General features: G+C 46.8%; 2 protein-coding genes across 2 annotated transcripts in view; both read left to right on the top strand.

Moving 5' to 3' along the window:
* fancd2 (FA complementation group D2) overlaps positions 1-9,229 on the top strand; it is a gene marked incomplete at its 3' end in the record, with an annotated part of 45,652 nt that extends 36,423 nt beyond the window's left edge. Inside the window, exons 36-42 of the mRNA XM_084446073.1 lie at positions 1,525-1,596; positions 3,669-3,707; positions 3,899-3,973; positions 5,573-5,647; positions 5,884-6,030; positions 6,923-7,045; positions 9,209-9,229. Coding sequence (XP_084302199.1) covers positions 1,525-1,596; positions 3,669-3,707; positions 3,899-3,973; positions 5,573-5,647; positions 5,884-6,030; positions 6,923-7,045; positions 9,209-9,229 — 552 coding nt within the window. The remainder of the gene's footprint in view (positions 1-1,524; positions 1,597-3,668; positions 3,708-3,898; positions 3,974-5,572; positions 5,648-5,883; positions 6,031-6,922; positions 7,046-9,208) is intronic.
* Positions 9,230-9,600: 371 nt separating this feature from the next.
* Positions 9,601-25,000, top strand: part of tex264a (testis expressed 264, ER-phagy receptor a) — a gene marked incomplete at its 3' end in the record, with an annotated part of 160,071 nt that continues 144,671 nt past the window's right edge. The window contains exon 1 of the mRNA XM_084446072.1: positions 9,601-10,005. Within this exon, the coding sequence (XP_084302198.1) occupies positions 9,748-10,005 (258 nt within the window). The 5' untranslated portion in view covers positions 9,601-9,747. The remainder of the gene's footprint in view (positions 10,006-25,000) is intronic.

The raw sequence follows: 25,000 nt of genomic DNA, 5'->3' as shown, positions 1-25,000 counted from the left end.
TTGTTGTTCAACTTTTGCGTTCTGATTATTGCTAGATTGTTTAGCTTGCTAGCTGAGTATTTGTTCATGATTTAATCATGTGTGGGTTTATTTTATCATGACTTGTGACTGTCAGTTTGCCCAAGTTTAGGTTTCACTTTCGCCTTCTGATAAGTAGGCCTAGGTTCAGTGATGCCAACTTAGCGACTTTGTCGCTAGATTTAGCGACTTTCCAGACCCCCCTGGCGACTTATTTCATGAAAAGCGACTAGCAACAAATCTAGCTACTTTTTCTGGTCATTTGGGGAATTATTTTATTACTCCCGCAACAACCAATCGTATTGTCAGAAACGGCTAGTTTACCTAGATAGTGCAACGTTAGGTTAAGTTTTAATTAAGCCTTGTAGGCTATATTATTTTTCCTTTATTCTTTAGATTTACAGACCTACGTTTTTTAAAAGAAAAAAGCTAATGTTATACAGCAACAAAAAAACAAGTTTGTAAATAAGTAAATAGTTTGATTGTTTTTTCCATGCCCATCATCATCACATGGCTGATGTAGGCTACTAGGGTTGCACTGTTAAAAAAAATAAAAAACATAAATAAAAGCTAAAGCCCCCCCCCCATCTAGCTACTTCTAGCGACTTCTGGGACAGCCAATAGCTACTTCCCTTACTGAAGAGTTGGCAGCACTGCCTAGGTTTAATTTTCGCGTTCTGGCTGCATCTTTACACTCTTGAAAAGCACGTCCAATTCGGTTTTATAAAAATCAATTTTTTACCACAATAAACTAGACTATGGTAGCCTACCAAATCAATCAAAACTCAATTGCTTAAAAAAAAAGTTTTGGGCTGTTTGCTACCAAACGTAGGCTACGTCATCCTAGTCCAGCTTTGCTCGCTCCAACTCTCGCCCCACCAGCGTGCTTGTGACGAGTTTACGAAGGAAAACAAAGGAACCTAGCTACTATAATATATTATTTTTCCTTTGTAAACGCAACACAAGCACGTTGGTGGGGCGAGAGTTGGAGCGACAGACCCGCGGAGAGAGTTTTGAGGGAGAAAACACGAGCATGAAATCCACTTCTGTTCAGTTGTGCTTTCGCAAGTCACTCGACGTTGTGACGACGACGTTGGTATCAGTTTGGAGTATCGGGACAAAAAACAAATATCATAATACTGAATTGAGCTCTGAATACTAACGTACCGAATGATTAGTGGAATACTGGAATTACTCGGGCCAGCCCTACGAATCTAAGGTGTCCCAGCTGCGTCCCTCCAGGGCCAGCCCTACGAATCTAAGGTGTCCCAGCTGCGTCCCTCCAGGGCCAGCCCTACGAATCTAAGGTGTCCCAGCTGCGTCCCTCCAGGGCCAGCCCTACGAATCTAACGTGTCCCTGCTGCGTCCCTCCAGGGCCAGCCCTACGAATCTAACGTGTCCCAGCTGCGTCCCTCCAGGGCCAGCCCTACGAATCTAACGTGTCCCTGCTGCGTCCCTCCAGGTCCAGCCCTACGAATCTAACGTGTCCCTGCTGCGTCCCTCCAGGTCCAGGCTGAGAAGCTGCTGAGATGGAACTTGGCGGTCAGAGACTTCCACATCCTGGTGAACCTCGTCAAGGTGCCGTGTGTCTTAATGTCTTGTTGACGTGTGTGTGTTTCTACAAACAAACAACTTTTATTGTCATACAGTGGATTTTTGCACAGCACACGGTGACGAGGCACACACACACACACAGTGACAGAAGTATCCACCGATGAAATTGTTCTCTGCTCTTCACCCAACCATCTGTCTGTAGTTGGCTGATAACAGCTTAAGTAAACATTTGCCAGATGGTGTGTGGAAATGTACACTACAGACATTGCTACAGACATTACGGCCCAGCATGGGCATGCACTCTGGGCGCACGGCTATGAACGAATGGGGGGAAACAGAAAAACAGCTGATTCTAATCGCAAATCACAGGGTGTCCATACGCACAGGATTCATATTATGAATCAATGTGTTTGGCGAAATATGGTAGGTAATTTGCGGTGGAATAATTACTTTACAAATCACGGACATGGCAGATTCGTACGGGACACACGACCTCTGTAATAATTACAAATCACCTGAGGTCCCCGGGTAACACTAGTCCCGTGAGAATAGGGCTTTAGCAGCACTAACGTTAGCTAGTTAGCGTACACTCCCAATGATGTTACCTGAAGAAGACGTAGAAGCTTCTGACATCTTCATCAGTCACTGACGCATTCTCCACCGACGACATAGATTGTGTCGGAGAAGGGGGCACTGGTGGTGGGGGCAGCTGGCTAACATCCATGATCTCGTCCTATTTTGTGGAAGTGGGCTGTGTCTGTTTCATACAGTCAAACACGGTACAGCTCTCTTGTCGAAAATTAATGTTGTGGACGATTAGATGCTTCCTTAAGTTAGAGGTATTTCCTGTCTTGGAACAGATTACCTTGTCGCACACATTGCACCTAACACTACCAGTGTCTGTCGCTTTTGTGAAATGGAGCCAGACCTTATGCCGCGTTCCAGATAGGATTTTGAGCCCGTAAGTTACGACTTCAAGTCACGACTCATGACTTCATAGCGTTCCAGGCAAACTGTCTGAATGCGTGGCATTCTGGATAAATGTAAACAAGCCGATATGATAAAAGCTTGAGATTTGGAACATTGTCGGGCTGGCAAGCTAAACATTGTATGCCTAATTTCGCTATGCTAAGAAATCGTATGTTACATTTTATTTATTGACATCATCGACTTTTTGCCGTTTGCATGGTCAAGTTCAGGTTTACCTTAATGTTAGCTAGCTAGCACTAGCTATCTCTTGTCAACATATTTGGGCATCATTACATACACATAGCAGATTGTAGTGCATAATCGTTTGTATTATTTTGATTACAACGTACAAATTTACTTTACGTTGCCCTAAAGTTATCTTTGTCGCCCTACCCATGGGGGCTGCCATCTTGCTTAGAGGGCTGTGTGACGTCAAAGAGCGCAACTGGGAGTACATCGATCTGGTACGAGTTCACGGGTGGGAAGTTACGGGTTTGACTGCCATTCCAGTGCATTTTCACGTATAGAAGGTCAGAAAAACGCGAGTTACGGGTTGCCTGGAACGCGCCATTAGACCACCGCTTCGCCATTTTCCACGTCTGAACAAGTGTGGACTGTGGCGCGAGCGGACACATACAATTTGTTTTCCTACCTCAGCCAGTCAGTGGCTTTTTAGAACAGGTAGTGATAGGATGGTGAGAAAAAAAATAATAAATACAATTAAAATGTTTTTTTGTTTAATACATTTTTTAAAAAGTATCAAAAACGGGGATTGAATGTTTTAAGATCTTTCGATACCTCGATACCTAGCAGTGTTTCGGTCGATACCACAAAGGCATGGAATTTCGATACCCAGCCCTAGCTGCCGCACGTGAGCGGTTTTGGGGGTCTTGTCAAGGACACCTGGGCACACTGCCAGGAGCTGGGACATCCCCCGCCGGACGCTCTACCTCCGGAGCTACGGGCCCCCTGTGTGTTACAGTCTGTTTGGCTGTGTGTGTGTGTGTGCGTGTGTGCGTGCGTGCGTGTGCGCGTGCGTGTGTGCGCGCGGGCGTGTGTGTATGCACGCGCGCGTGTGTGTATGCACGCGCGCGCGTGCGTGTTCTAATGTGTCTCCCTCTCCTCAGGTGTTTGACACCAGACCAGTGCTCAATGTGTGTCTGAAGGTACGTTTTACCACACTGGTTCTGCATGCCCCACACACACACACACACACACACACACACACACACACACACACACACACAGTCCACACACAGTCCACACAATGTCTGATTATATCTTCTTATAACTGTCCTTCCTTTTCTGTTATTGATGTTGTTGTTGTTGTTGTTGTGTTGTGGTGGTGGTGGTGTAGTATGGTCGTCTTTTCCTGGAGTCTTTCCTCAAGCTGGGAATGCCACTGCTGGACTTCAGTTTCAAAAAGCACAAGGTAGTGTCCTCCAGCCACGCACACTTCTGACGCTCGGCTGGTCTCTGTTTTCAGCCCATGCTGATCCTAGGGACTGATACCACACACCACTACCACACACCCACCTCCACTACCACACACCCACCACCACTACCACACACCCACCACCACTACCACACACCCACTACCACACACCCACCACCACACAATAGACACCTCCACTACCACACACCACTACCACACACCAGACACCACCACTACCACTACCACACACCCACCATCAGACACCACCACTACCAGACACCACCACTACCACACACCCACCATTAGACACCAGACACTACCACACACCTACCACCAGATACCTCCACTACCACACACCACTACCACACACCCACCATCAGACATTACCACTACCACACACCACTACCACACACCTACCACCAGATACCTCCACTACCACACACCACTACCACACACCCAACATCAGACACTACCACTACCACACACCACTACCACACACCTACCACCAGATACCTCCACTACCACACACCACTACCACACACCCAACATCAGACACTACCACTACCACACACCACTACCACACACCTACCACCAGGTACCTCCACTACCACACACCACTACCACACACCCACCATCAGACACCACCACTACCACACACCCACCATCAGACACTACCACTACCACACACCCACCATCAGACACCAGGCAACACCGCTACCACACACCCACTACCAGACAGCTAGATTACCACACATACACCACCAGACACCAGACAGCTAGATTAACACACATACACCACCAGACAGCTAGATTAACACACATACACCACCAGACAGCTAAACTACCACACACCCACCACCTGATACCTCTACTACCACACACCCACCACCAGACACCAGGCAGCTTTCCCTTCTCCGTTCCCTACACTGGCTCCCTGTAGCGGCTCGCATCCAGTTTAAAACTCTGGCGCTAGCCTACAGGGCAATGAAAAGAACAGCCCCCTCCAACCTCCAGGCCATGGTCAAACCCTACACCCCCTCCCGACCGCTACGGTCTGCTACCTCGGGACGACTGGTTGCCCCATCACTCCGAGGCCCCTGCTGTCGATCGACACGGTCACGGCTCTTCTCTGTCCTGGCCCCGCAGTGGTGGCCCGCTGATGTCAGGACAGCAGAGTCGCTGCCCATCTTTCGTTGCAGGGTCAAAACTCATCTCTTTAAGAAGTATTACAACAATCCTCCCTCTTAAGCAACTATTGTATTTTAGATTGCTATTCTTTCACTTTGCCTTCAGCACTAGATTATGCTCTTAGTCACTTGTTTTAGAAAGGAGATGCACTTGTGAGTTCTGGCAAGTAGTAGTACAGTACATTGTAATGTAATGTTCACTACCACACACCCACCACCAGACACCAGAAAACACCACCAATGCATTCTGTCTCAATTTGAGAACAAGTATTTAACACTAAGAAGGACTGTAGGAGTAAAAATTAGGAGAACAGTGACTTTGTGTGTATGTGTGTGTGTGCATATGTGTGTGTCTGTCTGTGTGTGTGTGTGTGTGTGTGTGTGTGTGCACGCGCGCGCTCTGTGACAGGAGGATTCCCAGAGCCTGCTCAAAACGTTCCAGCTCAGCACCAGGCAGCTCCATCACATGTGTGGTTACTCCAAGGTAGAGTACAGCACCATACTCCATCACGTGTGGTTACTCCAAGGTAGAGTACAGCACCATACTCCATCACATGTGTGGTTACTCCAAGGTAGAGTACAGCACCATACTCCATCACGTGTGGTTACTCCAAGGTAGAGTACAGCACCTATACTCCATCACGTGTGGTTACTCCAAGGTAGCACTAGTGGCCACCGTCTATGAGTTTCTTCTATACCTGCTTTCCGATTGGCTGGCAGATCCATCAGGACCTGTCTCTGACCAACCACGTGCCGGCTTTGAAGAAGAGCCTGGAGCAGTTTGTGTACAGAGTGAAGGCCATGCTGACCATCAACCACTGCCAGGAGGCCTTCTGGCTAGGCAACCTGAAGAACCGTGACCTGAGGGTACGGCGTGTGCGTTTGTGTGTGTGTGTGTGTGTGCGCGCGCGCGCATTAGGGCTGTAACGATTATTACATAATTGTCAAACCGCGATTATTTTTTGTAACCGCGGTTATGATTTTTTTTAAAATTATTATTATTATTATTATTATGATTTTTTATAAAATAAAAATCTGTTGCAGAGTTAATATGGCAGCAACCCTAGTTCAATGGAATTCTTCAACTTGTTGGCACTTATACGTTCATAGCAACTAATGACAAGAGACACTGTATTAAAGAAGTAAAGAAGCACTGATGCATTGTCCACTTCATGTGCTATTTGTATACTCCAAATTTAATTTCATCTTAGTTTTTCAATGCTTTTTTTTATTGAGGAGGATATATGTTCTATGTAAATGTTAATATTCATGATATTAAAGAGGCGTGGTTTTAAACCACAGGTTTACTTCATAGGCTGAGTACTTGTGTTATTAGGCCTACATTATCTGGTAAAAATTAGTCAGAACCCGGAACCCACCCACCCTCACTCACTCACTCACTCACTCACTCCCTCTGTGTCTGTCTGTCTTTCTCTTTCTCTCTCTCTCTCTCTCTCTTTCTCTCAAACACACACACTCTCACTCAAGTCATGCGGACATGAGCATCAGTGCCAGGGCCGGCCCGTGGCATGGGCGAAGTAGGCGGCCTCCTAGGGTGCCAGATTGGCAAGGAGCCCTAGTGGTGTAATGCGATCCAACCCCCCCCCCCGGTCAACAACTCTGACAATTATTGTAATAATCGTAATTATTTTTCTGACAATTAATCGTTAAGCAAAATTCATAATCGTTACAGCCCTAGCGCGCATGCGTGTACGTGTGTGTGTCCCTTTAGTCTCAGTTCCATGTCTTTGTGTTGCAGGGCGAGGAGATTCTCTCTCAGCGGTCCCAGGTGAGCGAGGAGGAGGAGGAGGAGGAGGAAGAGGAAGGCTCCCTGCTGCCTCAGGACCAGGCTGATGATGATGAGGAGGAGGAGGAGGAGGAGGTATAGTAATCTTCCATGCTGACATGACTGGAATCACTATTTCACTTTGATTTGTTATTGAATATATCTTATATCTATTTACTGTACAACCATTTCAATTTACTATAGAGGTCACGACATTTTAATTCACACCCCTTAATAAATGCCTCAGTGGACTTTTCCTGGTGAAATAAAGGCTATAAATAAATAAAATAAAGAAGGGCCGGTGTCTTCACTTGTCCGAGCACAGACAGATTTATGGAGCGAGCCTCGAGGACGGTTATGTAATGGGTTTACAGGCCGTTGGAACTAACTAGCCAGAGCAGCTGTGCCGAGTGTCGGACGCTGGATTGATAAGATAAGTTGTTCTGTTTTTGCTCTTGGTTAATCATTACGTGGCAGGTCCAGGGAATAACAGTCCCGCTGGCGACAGGGCATCAGCTGAAACATAAGCCCTGCTTGTTTACGACAGAGGGGTACAGCAGTGTATCTAGCTAACTCCTTCTGCTTAGACAGAGGGGTACAGCAGTGTCTAGCTAACTCCCTCTGCTTAGAAAGAGGGGTACAGTAGTGTCTAGCTAACTCCCTCTGCTTAGAAAGAGGGGTACAGTAGTGTCTAGCTAACTCCCTCTGCTTAGAAAGAGGGGTACAGTAGTGTCTAGCTAACTCCCTCTACTTAGACAGAGGGGTACGGTAGTGTCTAGCTAACTCCCTCTGCTTAGACAGAGGGGTACGGTAGTGTATGTAGCTAGCTCCCTCTGCTTAGACAGAGGAGTACAGTAGTGTCTAGTAGGGCTGCACAATTAATTGTGAATTAATCGAAATCGCGATAATGACCTCCGCGATTAACTAATCGCAAAAGGCCGCAATTAATGTGATTAATAATTTTGCTTTGAATTGAGTGTGCTAGGACTACACGGACGAATCACAGGCACTTATACTGTCTGACCAATCACATGCGTTCCCGCTGAGTGCGCTGTGTGTAGCAATTTCACTGAGAAGACAGATAGCAGTAGGTCAAGACCAGTGTCACAAGAGTACCTGCAGCCGTGAGTAGTGAAAAAATGAGCGAAAACGAGGTCAGTGCGTTAGTAGCAAGAAAGGGATCAACGTCCGTGATTTGGGAGCATTTTGGTTAGAAAAAGATGATGTCGCTCAAGCCCAGCAGGTCATATGCAAACTGTGCAGAGCTAAAGCTATTACTTTGAAATATTAATCGCAAGATTCGCAATTATTAATCGCAATTACCATTTTGAAGCAAATAATCGCAATTATTATCTTTTGTCATCGTGCAGCCCTAGTGTCTAGCTAGCTCCCTCTGCTTAGACAGTCTTGTGTTTTCAGTCTAGTACAATACAGTGACATTACCACGACATTAGCCTTGCAGTGGCGGATTGAAAACCATGAATACAAAATTGACTCTCTCTCTCTCTCTGAATAGAATAGAAAGTTTGATTTATATAACAGTACAGGTACTTTGAAATTCTTGTCATCGCTTGTTCTTAAAATATCTTATCAGCACTAATCAATTCCTCAGTCCAGTTCCTAGGTACATGACTAGACATTATGAGGTTACCAATCTGGCAATTTATTACCTGTAGTCAATCAAACTGACCTTCATCTACTTTCCATGCAATCATGGATGACTGTGTCGGTCATATATGTGGTACAATTATTAGTTATTATAGTATACAGTACAGTCGTACAGAGTCCATTGTTATTGTCTATTGTATAGGTAGGGTGTTCAATCTTTCTACCCCCCCTCCTCTCTCTCTCTCTCTCTCTCTCTCAGGCCCAAGAGAACGAATCTGAGGGGAGGAAGAGGAAGATGAATGAAGAGAGGATTACCGAGGACTCTGAAATCACAGATGACTCTGACGACTAGTAGAGTATATGGAGTACTTACGGACTCATGACATTTAGATAGCAAAGTGCTGAACTTGATCAGAAGTCTAATAGGACCTGTAAAATTAAATATATCATATGAATACATACATAAAAAAGTGGTTTATTGTGTCACATTTACCACCTATTGCATGTTTTAAGATTTTTGTTAATTGTTTATAAAATTAAAAAAAGCCAGTTTGTAAGTTTATGGATGGCTGTAGGTGTTTTATTTATAGTTCAGAGTGGGGTTTAAGTACCGGTTGACTGTCAATGTATGTGTTCTCCGTGTGCTAACAGGTTCGAATCCTGGCGGGATAATCTTCTCCCTCTTCTGGTGGAAACCACCATAGAATATAGAGAGGGGGTGATATTATTTGAGCTTTGATTAAAGCAGATTTATTGATACTTTCAAATTGTTGAAATATATTCACAAAGGTGTATTACATGTAAATATGGGTTTTATTTTATAACGTGATTAGAGAACAGTATATACGTGTAAATCAAAACGCCCCTTTAAGAGAAGAATGGACTATCCAGGAAGCGTGTTTGTGTGTTTACGGAAGCAGATTGTCTGGTTATCTTCCAGCAGACTGCCTCTACCTTCAGCTGTCACTGAAAAGATTGTTCATAGAAGTGACCCGGGAGGCGGAGACCCTCATATTATAGTAATAAGCGCGTTTATGCCGAGTTCTATCTATTCCGCAACTGTACTCCTTCCACGTTGTCTAGACTCGCGCCGAGGAGGCATCAGAGATAGCTAGCCCCGACTTACTGTCAGTTGCATCACCTACTGACAGCACCCGTCTCCAGCTGAGAAGTTCTTGGACGTGAAGACGATGTCTGACTTTATTATTTTAGCCCTGATAGTCCTTCTCATCATATGTTTGATTGTGACGGTAGCGGCGTTTGTCCTCTATTCGGGTCTGTTCTCCGAGGTCGCTATTAAAACCGGGTCGCCTCCGATTAGAAATGTCACCATTGCCTATAAGTTCAAAGAGGGGGCATACAAAGATTGCGGCGCGGTTTACACAGAAAGCTGCAGTATCGGACCGAAGCTCAGCACCATCGGCCTGTTCTACGACGACCCCAAGCAGGTGAGAAACATGTAGTTGCCTGCTTCCGGTGTGTTTCAATGTCAGTTCAACATGCGTAGTAAACTTTTGTTACACTTATGTGAACTCTTTAACAGTCAGTTAACGTTATTCAACGCCACGTTGTACAGCTGACGATGGCCCCCTCCACCCTCACCCTCTCCAGCTCGTTTACTTTGGCACTAGCTGACTCATAAAGCTAAACTGGGCAGAGTGCGGGCAAATCTGGGCCCTCTTCCCTAGACTCGTTGAGCTAAAATTAGATTTTTGTCCCTGTGCAGTAGAATGATTGTATGGCAGCAGCAGCTCAGTCTGAAGCTCTTTGAGGCAGTTTGTGAGGTGTGTCATAAGTTTGTCATAGGTGGGCGGCACCGTGGTAGCGTAACGTCGCCTCACAGCAAGAAGGTCCCTGGTTTGATTCCCTCTGGGACGCTGTTGGCACGGGGGTATTGTCCCCAGGGTTATCAGGTGGGGTATCTCCCGGGCCTTTTTTAAACGATAAGATCCACGATTTCAGACGCAAATGGCGTAAAGTAGAGCGCCTCTGGAAATCTACCAATCTCCAAGTGCACCGCCTCTACCTAAAATATCTTGTCTGAATTTAACGACATGGGACGCTAGGGCTGCCTATTTCTCCGATCTCATCACTTCTAGCAAGCGCAATCTCAGTATCCTGTTAAAGACCATAAATAATCTTGTCAGTTATCCTCTCCTGTCCGTACCCCTTTCTTCAAATGAAGATTCTAACGACTTTCTTTTATTTTTTTTGTGAACAAGGTTGCTGATGTGAGAGCTAGTATCACCCCCCCCCCCCCCCCCAGCCAGGCAGTCATGAGCTGCTTCGCCCCAATCTTCCAGCATGACCTAACAGACATAGTTGGCTCAATGAAATCCTCCTCCAGTCCATTAGATGTCCCCACATCCATGCTTAAAGGAGTGATCAGCTCTGTTGGCCCCTGCTCGGTATCCATCATTAACTGCTCTCTCCAATCCGGCTCTGTCCCTTCATATTTTAAGCAGGAAGTTGTCGAGCCCCTTCTTAAGTAGCCCAGCTTGAACTCCTCCCTTCCAAAAAATTACAGGCCTATTTCCAAGCTGCCGTTTGCCTCTAAAGTCCTAGAAAAGGTTGTTGCAAACCAGCTTAATTCTTTCATGGCTAACAACAACATCTTAGACAAATTCCAATCGGGTTTCCGTAAAAAACATCCTACAGAAACAGCTCTCCTCAGAGTCTCAAATGACATTCTGATGTCCGTAGACTCAGGTGAATGTGCTGTGCTGGTGATGTTGGACCACAGCATTCTGTTGGACAGGCTTAGGGAGTGGGTGGGCATCTCAGGGAGGGCCCTAGACTGGTTTGTGTCCTACCTCAGAGAGAGAAGCTTCTCTGTGGCTGTTGGTTCATTCAAATCTGGCCCTGCCCCTCTACCTTGTGGCGTCCCACAGGGTTCCATTCTGGGTCCTCTCCTCTTCCCTCTGCCCTATACGTGCTCCCCCTAGGCCTCATTATCAACAACTTCAAGGGTGTGTTCTACCACTGCTACGCTGATGACATCCAGCTGTACATCTTTAAACCTGAGAACATGCTAAAAATAACATCTTACATGACTGTTTGTCTGCCATTGAGGGCTGGATGGTGAGCAATTTCCTCCAGCTCAATGTGGCTAAGACAGAGGTTCTGATTATAGCATCTGACAGCGTAGCAGAGAGGCTAAAACATCTTACAACCAATGTCCGCTCTCACATCAGAAATCAGAAATCTCTGGTTTTCTTGGATCAGGCTATGATCTGGATGGATGTGTATATTCACTGACCCACAGCTGCTTTTTCCACCTCAGGAATATTGCTAAACTCAGGTCTATGGTGTCACATTCAGGGCTCGAAATGTCTGCTCATGCATTCATCATCCCCGCTTGATTATTGTAATTCACTCGTCACCTGTTTTAGCAAATCTTCTGTAGACCGACTACAACTGGTTCAAAACGCAGCTGCCCGGCTGCTCACCAGGTCCAAAGAGTCATGCCATATCACCCCCATCCTAGCCTCCCTGCATTGGTTACCGGTACATTTCAGGATCCAGTACAAGATCCTGGTGACACTTTCAAAGCTCTCAAAGGCCTAGCCCTTGCTTACATCTGTGACCTAACTCCTCCATATCCAAACACCCGGTCTCTGAGGTCCTCTGACCAAGGTCTCTTGGCGGGGCCCCGGACCCGTCTAAAAACCAAAGTTGACTGGGCGTTTGGAGTGGTTGCCCCATGACTGGAACTCACCACCCCTGGTTTTCAGATCCACTGCTTCTGTGAACATGAAAACATATCTGCTCAGGCAGGCGTTTGCTCACTACTATGTTGGGCTGTTTCCCAGAGGCATCGTAGCGCTACGTTCATCGTAGCGCTATGATGAACGTAGCGCTACGATGCCTCTGGGAAACTCAGCCCTGGTCTGTTACGTTTGATCACTACTTAGCTGGTCTGTTACATTTGTTGTGTCTGCTTCTTTTTTTGTATTATTGTACTGGTGTGCAATTCTTGTACGCAGGTTGTTGTGACGGTATTTATTTTATACAGTACTGTACGTGCACTTATTGTTTTGTGATACTTTTAGTGGACATTGTTCTTATGTGAAGCACTCTGTGCATTTGTGCTGGGAGGGGTACTATACAAATAAAGTTTTACTTACTTACTTACTTCTGTGTGGAGTTTGCATGTTCTCCCCGTGTTCGCAAGGGTTTCCCCCATAAAGAACCCAATATGAAAAACATGCAGAAGAACAGGTCGCTAACGCTGTCCGTCCCTGACGAAGACGGACAGGAGCGCTTGGTTGGCCCCCGAGCGTGTCGCCTGCACACTGCCTACTGTCTGCTCCCAGCTGCCCTCGGGGGAAGGACGACGGGATTGGTTAAGAGCAGGAGAAGCATTTCATCGGCGACCTTGAGTCATCCACTACCACACGTGTGTGTTGATTCAAGTGCACTTGTGCATGTGTAATCAAGTGAAACATGGAGTAGCTGGCGAAACTCACTCCTCAATGGAGCGCTGACAGTCCCTCCAAGAGGGACGTCCCTATTGGCACTGCTGTCAGCGCGGCCGCTTCCCGCGCCAGAGACCCGGGTTCTAAGCCTGCTCTGGACATGCCCACACAGATGGGCTACACACGCGACACACCGCATGACAAAGAGAACTCTTCTTCTACATGTAGGTGCTTATAATTGTGTGTGTGTGTGTGTGTGTGTGTGTGTGTGTGTGTGTGTGTGTGTGTGTGAAAGAGAGAAAGAGAGAGTGCGTGTGTGCATCCAGCTGGGTTCGAACCCAGGTCTGAGAGAGAGAGGGAGAGAGAGAGAGAGAGAGAGTGTGTGTGCATCCAGCTGGGTTCAAACCCAGGTCTGAGTGAGAGAGAGTGTGTGTGTGTGTGCATCCAGCTGGGTTCGCACCGAGGTTTGAGTGAGAGAGTGTGTGTGTGCATCCATCTGGGTTTGAACCCAGGTCTGAGTGAGAGAGAGTGTGTGTGTGTGTGTGCATCCAGCTGGGTTCGAACCGAGGTCTGAGTGAGAGAGAGAGTGTGTGTGTGTGCATCCAGCTGGGTTCGCACCGAGGTTTGAGTGAGAGAGAGAGTGTGTGTGTGTGCATCCAGCTGGGTTCGAACCCAAGGTCTGAGTGAAAGAGAGTGTGTGTGTGTGCATCCAGCTGGGTTTGAACCCAGGTCTGAGTGAGAGAGAGAGTGTGTGTTTGTGCATCCAGCTGGGTTCGAACCGAGGTCTGAGTGACAGAGTGTGTGTGTGTGTGCATCCAGCTTGGTTCGAACCCAGGTCTGAGTGAGAGAGGGAGTGTGTGTGTGTACATCCAGCTGGGTTCGAACCCAGGTCTGAGTGAAAGAGAGAGAGTGTGTGTGTGCATCACAGGTCTGAGTGAGAGAGAGAGAGAGATGAAGAGAAAGAGACAGGAGGGAGCTGCTCAGTTACTTTAACACCCTGTAAAAAAAACAAAGCCCCTAGCACACTCTTCTTCCCCTGCAGACAAACACTTCAACGGGACAACGCTCCATGCTGGATGGAGGGAGAGAGAGAAGGAGGGGAGGGAGGGAGGGAGGGATGGAGGGATGGATGGATGGATGGATGGAGTTCACAGTATTTGTCTGCAAGTGAGCTTGAGCTTTTTGTTTCATTACTGCTGGCTTTCTCTGACACACCTGTCGATTTACAGCTGTGCAAAAGGCTTGCTTCTTTTACCCCCTGTAAGAGGCCACTACACGTCATCATCATCTGGACAAACTGGTCATTCCTCAAGTGAAGATGGTCTCCTCCCCTACTGTAAGTCAGTTTGGCCACACCATAAGTGGCAACGGTGTTTAGTCAACAAGCCGCACCCACACAACAGCTGTCTGTTAGTGTGCGCCTGGCTGTTTAACAAGCCCTGCTGACGAGGGCAGGACACGGCTAGGCTGCTCAACCCATGGGAGGGGGGAAACGCAGTAACATGACTAACAGACAAAGCAGCAGGCTAAGAATTATTTCGTCTGAATAGAATAGAATGTTTATTTCGCCATATATAACCAGCACAGGTACATTGGAATTCTTGTTATCGCTTGTTCTTAAAATATCTTATCAGCACTAATCAATTCCTCATTCCAGTTCCTAGGATCACAACTAGACATTATGAGGTTCCCAATCTGACAATTTAGAATCTGTAGTCTAGCAGTCTATCAAATTGACCTTCATCTACTTTCCATCCAATCATGGATGACTGTGATCGTGTCCGTATAATATAGGTGGTACAATTGTTAAAATTCAAATATACAGTTGTACAATTGTTGTGTCAATTGTTGTTGTCTATTGTATAGACAAGGTGCTAGGTGTTCAAAGTGTGCAAGTGGTCAGGTGTGGGTCTACTGCTGCTGTTGGCTGTTGAGCTTTCACTGTCCGAGATCCTGTTCCCGTAGGACGATGTAATTATACAGTGTTTGCGTGGCTCAAGTTACATATCCGTTGTGTGATCAGAGTGAAATGCTATGTTTGGCAGCAGTTGCATTGTCGTTGCCTGCTGAGCGGTCGTGTCACGCCGTTATTTTGTGTCATCTGCTCCTGTGACATTGCAGAGCTCAGCATGTCATGGCGGCTCAGCGCGCTGTGTCCCTCATGCCAGAGGACACAGCGGAGAGGTCTGGCCGAGGGGTTTAGGAACTTGGCATGGCAGCTCTGGGTTAAAAGGTTAAAAAGTACACACGTCCAAAAGTGATAACTGATAAGCTCTAGGTGCCGGACAGAAGTACAAATAGATTGGAAAACAGAATCTGCACTTCATGCTGTCATGAACATTCAGGGTGAGCTGGGACTGGGAGTGAATGGTAGCGCTGGGTGCCACCAGTGTGAATATTAAGGATGCACCGATATGAACATTTTTACCGATAACAGATCATGGCCGATAACCGATATTTACCGACGTCGATATGTTCTGTATAAAAACAAGTTTCTATGATAATCAAATGTTATACATACTGAAAAACACATGGAAACACTGTCTCTATTACAAAACATTCAGAAAAGTAATAATTATCGGCTGTTCACATCGGCCCTGTTTTGCACATTGGACTGATATATATAAAAAAATGACTAACATCAGCCGATACCGATATGATTGCCGATGTATCGTGTATCCCTAGTGAATATGGATCCAGCCTGTCCTTGGTGCAGTGTTCAACCTCCAGTGATCCTCCACCCTGTCGGGATTCTGAGATGGTTTTGTGGTGGCGTTTGGGACCGGCTGTCAAATTGGGGAGTTTCAGTACAGGGTCTGGAAAAGCTCTCCAGAGTGATTTCTCGATTGGAATTCCAACCAGGCCAATCAGCGTCCTTCAAATGCGATGCCAAATGCTGTGATTGGTTGGGGGATGAACTAATCGCTGAGGACTTCGGCAATGCCCATCTCGGAAAACGGCTGCAATGGGAGCTCATGGTGGGTGGCTGTTGATTTGAAAGTGCAGGGTTTCTTGTGGAGACTCAGGCTGTCATACAGTATTTAACACCGTGGTTGATCCCATATCATGGAGAGAGAGAGGCCTGATTGCTCTTGACACTCAAGGCTTTTTTGGGGGGGGCTGTCTCCGTCTATTGGGAGTCCGTAGTACTCCCCTGGGGAACAATCATTACTGAACACAACAGCCTCTTGTAGCCACACACAAACATACACAAACTGTTGGGCCCTGTGGTCTTGCAGATGCAAGATCTCACTGATCTCATATACGACTGGATTGATTGAAGCAGTGTAGAGGACTGCATGCTTTCCCCCATCTAATCTAATCCTAGTCAGATGAGAGATCACCCCGGGGAGGGAGGACGTGTTACCATGACTCCAGGTTATGGTGACACTGTAGCAGAGATAGGCCAGGTGTTGAAACAGCTCTGAAGTAATCATCTTATCAGTGGCTCTCACTCTCACCTGCCATGTCCCTACAGCTGTTTGAAGGTACAGATTCGTAGCCTGGCTCGTTAGATGACGCCGTTCACATGTCCACACTCTGACTGACCCTCTGTTGACCTGACTGTTGCCTGTCGTAACTGTTTGTGTTGCATTGCAGGCTTTGACCACCCTTAGATAATGGGTCCTGGCCTGGGTAAACAGTAGCCTACAGTACATGGTAAATGGATGCACTTACAGTATATAGTGCTTTTTTCCAAAGCGCTTTGCAATGGCCCCTCATTCACCCATTCACACACCAATGGCGGCAGCTGCCATGCAAGGCGCTAACCTGCTCATTGGGAACAATTTGGGGTTCAGTGTTTTGCCTAAGGACACTTCGACATGTGGACAGGAGGAGCCGGGATTCGAACCGTCGACCCTACGGTCCTTCTACTACTATGTTTGAGGAGTCCTAGAGAGGACAGGCCAACTGGTCCAGAATGCGGTGGGCCGCGGCCAGGCTGCTCACCAGGGCCAAGAAGTCGTGCCACATCACCCCCATCCTGGCCTCCCTGCACTGGCTCCCTGTGCACCTCAGGATCCACTTCAAGGTCCTGGTGTTCACTTACAGAGCCCTCCATGGACAAGCCCCCGCCTACATCTGCAACCTCATCCACCCCTACTCCTCCAGCCAGTCCCTGAGGTCGTCCGACCAGGGGCTCCTGGTGGTGCCTCGGACCAGGCTAAAGACTAAGGGTGACCAAGCCTTTGGGGCTACGGCCCCTAGGCTCTGGAATGCCCTACCCCAGGACCTGAGAGCCTCAACTTCTGAGAACTCTTTTAAAAAAACTCTTGAAGACCCACCTGTTCAGACAGGCTTTTGGTGATCTGTAGCCCAACTATTGACCACCCCCCGCCCCCCCCCCTCATGACTTTTTCTATGTTGATTTTGGAGCTGCCTATGTGAACTGTATGTTTATTTTAATTCCCCACTGTAAAGCACAATGTGGACTCGTGCTGAGAAGAGCGCTCTATAAATCAAGTTTTACTTACTTACTTTATTTTTTTTAATTTTTTTTAAGAAGAGGGGACAGGCCACGTTTGAGGAGGTCTGGAGAGGACAGGCCATGTTTGAGGAGGTCTGGAGAGGACAGGCCATGTTTGAGAGGACAGGCCATGTTTGAGGAAGCCTGGAGGGGACAGGCCACGTTTGAGGAAGGGTGACATGCTGGCTCACTGCCTTACTTCCTCGGCATATTAATCATTTGTAGACCTTGTTTTGACAGCCCTTCGAACAGAGCCTTGTTTTAATATGCATGTGCGGCGTGCAATTAATGTCGTCTTCTCACAAGCATGACGAATGAGGGAGAGAAAACATGGTTTGAGCAATAAACAAGCTAACTGACTTTTCAGAGTCCTCTGTGTCAGTTCAGAGTCCTCTTCCTGACTGTTCAGAGTCCTCTATCTCTACCTGACTGTTCAGAGTCCTCTTCCTGACTGTTCAGAGTCCTCTATCTCCACCTGACTGTTCAGAGTCCTCTATCTCTATCTGACTGTTCAGAGTCCTCTATCTCCACCTGACTGTTCAGAGTCCTCTATCTCCACCTGACTGTTCAGAGTCCTCTATCTCCACCTGACTGTTCAGAGTCCTCTATCTCCACCTGACTGTTCAGAGTCCTCTATCTCTACCTGACTGTTCAGAGTCCTCTTCCTGACTGTTCAGAGTCCTCTATCTCTACCTGACTGTTCAGAGTCCTCTATCTCTATCTGACTGTTCAGAGTCCTCTATCTCTATCTGTTTGTTTGAGTTTCAAAGCCAGATCCAACAGGCCTTCATTCATAGACAGGGATTCTGGGGATATGCTGTTGGTTCCATAGGAATGAGCCACTTCCAAGAATTTAGTTGGCTACCGGTTGAAGGCAGATCAAACTGGGCCTGGTACACAGGGTAGGTTATGGAGCGGTCCCTGGTTATGGAGCTGTCCCTGGTTATGGAGCTGTCCCTGGTTATGGAGCTGTCCCTGGTTATGGAGCTGTCCCTGGTTATGGAGCAGTCCCTGGTTATGGAGCGGTCCCTGGTTATGGAGCGGTCCCTGGTTATGGAGCGGTCCCTGGTTATGGAGCTGTCCCTGGTTATGGAGCGGTCCCTGGTTATGGAGCGGTCCCTGGTTATGGAGCGGTCCCTGGTTATGGAGCTGTCCCTGGTTATGGAGCGGTCCCTGGTTATGGAGTTGTCCCTGGGTATCTGTCCCTGGGTATCTCTGTGACTATTTCCCACGGGTCATAGATATGTTCATGATCATAATAAAACTAGAACCTGTATTGCCAATTGTCTGTTTAGATCAAAGACCAGTGCAGGGAGAAATAATAATCCTCCTAGCTTCGGGGGCCAGGTAATGGAATCAGCTCCTGTCTCTATGGGGATCAAAACCGACCCCATTCCCAATCTAAGCAAATCTAAACTTGGGGTGAAAATACTGCATGTCTGATGAGTAGAGTTCCTGCATGATAGCTTTCCCATTTCTAGTTCCATTTTTATTGCATTGCTGTATGGTGTCTGTAAATATTTATTACATCGTTTTTAAATCGTTAGTAAATCCATTGTGCCACTCACAGGTTGTAGTTCTTTTAATGATGTCAGTTCAGTCCCGCTTTGCACGCTGTATGTGAGAAAACCACAGTGGAAATAATTATTTCACTTAATTGTGTTTGTCCTCGATGATTGTTGTCATACTCCAGTCGCCATGGTGTATTTTTAACATAATCAGAACAATGAACTACGGTAAACGAACAGCTGTGTAGCCTTGACAGTTTCCCTGACGCTCTGTGAGTGAGTGAGAGAGGTGTGTTCAACTCGGCAGGTCAGGATAGGTCAACCCACATCCTGCTCTACCTCACATTCAAGGATGCAGGAACTATTTATTTATTTGTGGTGGTGGTTCTGTATCCACATCCCTTTATCAGATTATGACATGTTATTGCACACTGTGAACCACTAGATGGCAGTAATAACATGGCCGTGGTTGGTATGCTGTTTGTTTGGCTGGGATGCTCAGACTCCTGTGGGAAGCGTCCATCCATCCATCCATAGATACTTGATCAGCATGAGTGACATGGCCTGGGCTGGCTCCAGGTCACCCATGGTTTGTCAAGGTCCGAGCCAGCGACAGACAGACATTGAAATAGCCTCTAGGTGCACAGATAACAGAGAGCACTTTACTGAGCACATTTGAAAAGCTTAATCTTGCTCTTATCCAGCAGATATGATGTGTGTTTTTGATTGGAGTGGTCAGCAGTGGTCAGTCTGTGTGTTTTTGATTGGAGTGGTCAGCGGTGGATAGTCTGTGTTTTTTTGGGGGGGATATTTTTTTTAGGGCTTTTCAGCTTTAATGGGACAGGACAGTTTGAGAGAGACAGGAAACGTCGGAGAGGAGAGGACATGCGGCACAGGACCCAAGCCGGGAATCGAACCCGGGTCTGCCGCACGAAGGGAGTGATTGGAGTGGTCAGCGGTGGTCAGTCCTTGTGTTTTTGATTGGAGTGGTCAGCGGTGGTCAGTCCTTGTGTTTTTGATTGGGTGGTCAGTGATGGTCAGTCTTTGTGTTTTTGATTTGGTGGTCAGCGATGGACAGTCTTTGTGTTTTTGATTGGAGTGGTCAGCGATGGTCTGTCTTTGTGTTTTTGATTGGAGTGGTCAGCAGTGGTCAGGGGATCGAAATCCACATCTTCCTGTAGCAGGGAACCGTACACGGCATCCAGACAGCCAATTAGCAGCAGACCTTGCTGCTCTCCTAGCTGCCTGGTTGCTGCCGGCTCCCAAGTGTGCGTGCGTGCGTGTCTGTGTGTGTGTCTGTGTGTGTATGTGTGTGTGTGCGCATGTGTTTGTGCGCGCGTGTGCATGTCTGTGTGCGTGCGTGCTTGTGTGTGTATATGTGTGCTTGTGCATGGATCTGCACATCTGAGTGTGTGTGCGCGCGCGCGGGTGTGTGTGTGTTTGGATGTGTAAATTGGTCGGTCAGTGGGTGTGTGTGTAGCTTTAATTGGCTGAATGCTGTGTGACCCCCCCAGCCCCTCAGGGTGTGAACAAGAAGGGGGGCGGGGTCACTGACCGCTGAGGAGAGGTAGTGAACCAGGGGGGCGGGGTCACTGACCGCTGAGGAGAGGTAGTGAACCAGGGGGGCGGGGTCACTGACCGCTGAGGAGAGGTAGTGAACCAGGGGGGCGGGGTCACTGACCGCTGAGGAGAGGTAGTGAGCCGGAGGGTCAGAACAGCAGATCACCCTCACGTCAGGGCTGCTGACCTCCACGAGTGTCGTTAGTCTCAGACTCCTCACAGAGGTTTAGTCTCAGACTTAGTTAGTCTCAGACTCCTCACAGAGGCCTAGTCTCAGACTTAGTTAGTCTCAGACTCCTCACAGAGGCCTAGTCTCAGACTTAGTTAGTCTCAGACTCCTCACAGAGGCCTAGTCTCAGACTTAGTTAGTCTCAGGCTTAGTTAGTCTCAGACTCCTCACAGAGACTTAGTCTAAGACTTAGTTAGTCTCAGACTCCTCACAGAGGCCTAGTCTCAGACTTAGTTAGTCTCAGACTTAGTTAGTCTCAGACTCCACAGAGGCTTCAGGACCCAGCTGAGCCTTTTTGAGACAGGATGTACACACAGATCAAAATCGAAGTGATGGAATGGAAGAAGTTCTCAGGAGAGCATCGTCTCACTGTCCTGGTGGTTCACAGACGACGTCACCGGCTGACACAGCTTCCCTGATTGGCTGCTGCCCCTGACTCATTGGCCCTCGGGGAAGGTGTCCAAGAATTAGACAGACAGATAGACAGACAGGGATAGAAAGAGGGAGAGACAGACAGACAGACAGACAGACAGATAGACAGACAGACAGATAGACAGACAGATAGATAGATAGATAGATAGATAGATGGACAGACAGATAAACAGACAGATAGACGGACAGATAGACAGACAGATATATAGATGATAGACAGACAGACAGACAGACAGATAGACAGATAGACATATAGATAGATAGATACATAGATAGATAGATAGATAGATGGACGGACAGGCAGATAGATAGACAGACAGATAAACAGACAGACAGACATAGACGGACAGATAGACAGACAGATATATAGATGATAGACAGACAGACAGACAGACAGACAGATAGATAGATAGATAGATACTGTAGATAGATAGATAGATAGATAGATAGATAGATAGTGACAGATAGACGGATGGATGGATTTTAGTGATCCGGGGGGGAAATTTTATTTAAAGTTCTAATTAAAAGCAATCTCAATGTGATTGGACGCCCAGGGTCCAGCTGTGGGGAGAGTGAGACTCACGGATCCATCCCTGTCAGTCAGAAATCAGCCTCAAGGACGAGCAGCTCATTATGGGTTCTGGCGCTGGTATCACATGTCTTTGGGGGGCACTCCTCCACACCTTGAATGTCCACTTAATGTCTGCTACAAGCTCCTGTTAGCAGACCCACTCCTGCTACCCTGTCGCCAACACAAGACACTGAGTAATGGGGGTGGGTGGGGTTGAGGCACAGGAAAACGGTCTCCGACCCCTCGGTCGGACTCCCGTATAAGAACGCCTGGCGCCGTCACATCTGTTAGCATTTTACCGCTGCAGCGCAGCGAGATGAAAGAAGGTCTCCGGGATACTTGTCCTTTTATAGCCCTGAGAAACAAACAGATTCAGTGTTTAAACGATGCTCTGAAGACATCCAGCAGCTTTGATAGTCAGCACCAACTTAGTGGACACACTCATCCCAGCAAATTAATTTGAAATGGGGACATATTGAGAGAGGGACTGTATCACAATAACCCAGTCCGAGAAGCAGGAGGAAGGCATTATTATGTATACCGGTCTCTTAGTTTCCTATTTCACGCATGGAGTAAGGCTGTCGACAGTTGTCACACCCGATTATTAAGTTTGCATGGTCATTGGATACCTCAGCGGGGTCAAAACCTCCAAACATATCAGCAAATTAGTCCTACTCTTGCTGACCGTAGCAAAACGTATATATTACTAAACTGGAAAGGCAAAAGCAAATTCTCTGATGGATATCTCTTGGAAATAATATTATGGCCATGGAAGTACCAAAATTCCTGGAAACCTGGCACCCATCTGTTACATCTTCAATCTGGGGGGGGTGGGTTGATGCCTGTCTATTGATCATGCTCCTCCACTAATACTGACCTGCTTTTCCCTAAGATACTATTATCAGTGCTACTTGGACCTGCCCTAAGATACTATTATCAGTGCTACTTGGACCTGCCCTAAGATACTATTAGCAGAGCTACTTGGACCTGCCCTAAGATACTATTATCAGAGCTATTCTAGTACACACCATGCCCCAACGGAAGGGAATTCAGTCTCAGAAGAGAGAAATGGTTGCCACACCCTATAATGCTTCTGGGCAGTGTATTTCTAGACTCGGGCAGTGTGTTTAAAAGCTGTGTTTAAACTGTTCAAGTTTAAGGTGGGACATTACTTGTGAGATGGGGGAATAGCTTTCTATCTAAAGAGTATCAGACTTCTAGCAAGTAAAGTAGAGAATGCTGTAGCCTCAGCCTGGTACTGGTATCTCCGGCGGGACAACACCAAACAATCCAGTCAGTGGGTTAGGATCAAGACCCTATTACATACATATGAAAATGTGTCAAAAACAGCTGTCCAAAAGGGAATCAGTTCAGGACACAGCCAGAACATGTAACTGAGGTCAGCTGGGTCGCACCTACACCTGTTGCAATTCAAAACCAGAGTAGAGTTTGGCTAGCTTGCTCACAGATAGATGCAGCCTATGTAGAACCTTAAATTGCAACAACCGTCATATGCATATTGATGATGAGTGCACCAGTGTAATTGCAGCCTGCCAGTTTGTCTCTGATATAGTAATTAATCCCCAAGTCTTCCTTCCACTGCCTGGTTAAAGGCTTGAGTGCTGGAGAGGTGACTGTCTGAATATTCTCATATAATACAGAGACCAGACCCCTGCCAACTGGATCCATGTTCAGACATTTGTGTTTCCAGGTACTCTGTGGGGTTGCTAGAGAGAAATGCATTCTGACATAACTCTGCACCTGCAAATATCTTAAAGGAATAACACAGTGGTTGAATGTGACACATGCCAGTTATCTTTAGGTAAAATCAAAGTGAATATGTCCATAAGTGTTATTCCGTCATTTTTAAGTACTATAAAACTCCTTTTTATATGCCAAAATTTCCCCCTCTACAAGCTCACCTCGTTTTGGGGGCGTGTCAAAGAGAGCTGTCAGTCAGAAATGATTGACAGGCCGCAGCCCCAACTTCCACACATTTGTTGTTTGTAACCATAGTTACCTCGACACCAGGAAGTGTACAGGCATTTACAAAGTCCTTAAAGGAGAATTCAAGTCTATGATTTTGTAGCCTCTAAACATGTAATATGTGTCTTATTTACAATTAACTTAAACCAAACCAGAACATTTCATTATTTTTAGTAATAAGCTCAATAAACTGAATGTGATGGTTACAGGGGCTGTTATTTTGAAAGACTCAGTTGAGGCAGCATGCATTGCGCGAAACTGAGCTATCGGGAGGAGGCGAACAGAGTCGGAATTTGGCAGAACAACAGGGGTATCCATCATTATCTCTCGAGCGAACATTCAGGTTTTCCGATATATACATTCAGCAGTGGCGGCCCGACGCTGCTAAATTACTGGCACCGCTACTTCAGAATGGTTCTTTTTTTTCTTTTTTTTTTTTCTTTTTTTTTTTTCTTTTACTGCGCAGCGGTAGATACGGCTGTAAGCTCCGCGGAACGCATGGTCGTTGTTCCGCTCTCTCTCCACTTTGAGGAGGACGAGCAAATGGAACACTGACAGGATGTCAATCACTCGTGAAGTCATGACAACAAAATAAACGAGCACTGAGAGCATTTTCTCCTCTGAGCCCGACTCCAGCGTTAGCTACAGAGCGGCAGGCAGAGCGAATACAGAGGTATTATACAAACGTTAGGGTGCGTGTCCACCGGAATGTAGCTGAACAGCGCCAAGCTTACAGCTTAGAGCGCACTAGAGCTGGGGTTTAGAGCTGGCCAGGCAACCAATGTTTTATACCTACGTTAGCAACGAGTGTCATGTTTTTGCAGACTGCAGATTAACTAGCCTGGTTAAGATAGCTAGCTAATGTTAGCTAGTGCTAACGTTTGCTGTCTCTGCAGTTTTGCCAAAAACCGACTGCTGTCGGCATCAGAACAGCCTTTTATAGCCTGCGCTCTAGCCCAAAAAGTTAAAAAATTTTCAACTGCAAAAAAGCCTAGAGCTCACGGCGCTGTAGTGCTAAAAAGCGCTCGGAACACAGCTCTCGTCCCTATAGTGCCCTAGAGCTCATTACTGATTGTAAACTATGAGAAAACAGCGCCAGCTCTAAAATACAGCTCGTCCGTGGACACACAACCTTAAGTTAGATAGATTGTAGCTAACGTTACCGTTTAAATTAGCATTATATTCTCTATTGATGTCCAATGGCAATTAATTGTCATTAGCTACGTTATCAGTAGCTGATGTTCCAACTAGCAAACGTCACCCATTAGCCA

The sequence above is a fragment of the Borostomias antarcticus genome (genome assembly GCF_949987555.1).
Source record: "Borostomias antarcticus genome assembly, chromosome: 11".
Lineage (NCBI taxonomy): Eukaryota > Metazoa > Chordata > Actinopteri > Stomiiformes > Stomiidae > Borostomias > Borostomias antarcticus.
The sequence above is the reverse complement of the archived record's forward strand: the minus strand, read 5'-3'. Positions and strand labels throughout refer to the sequence as shown.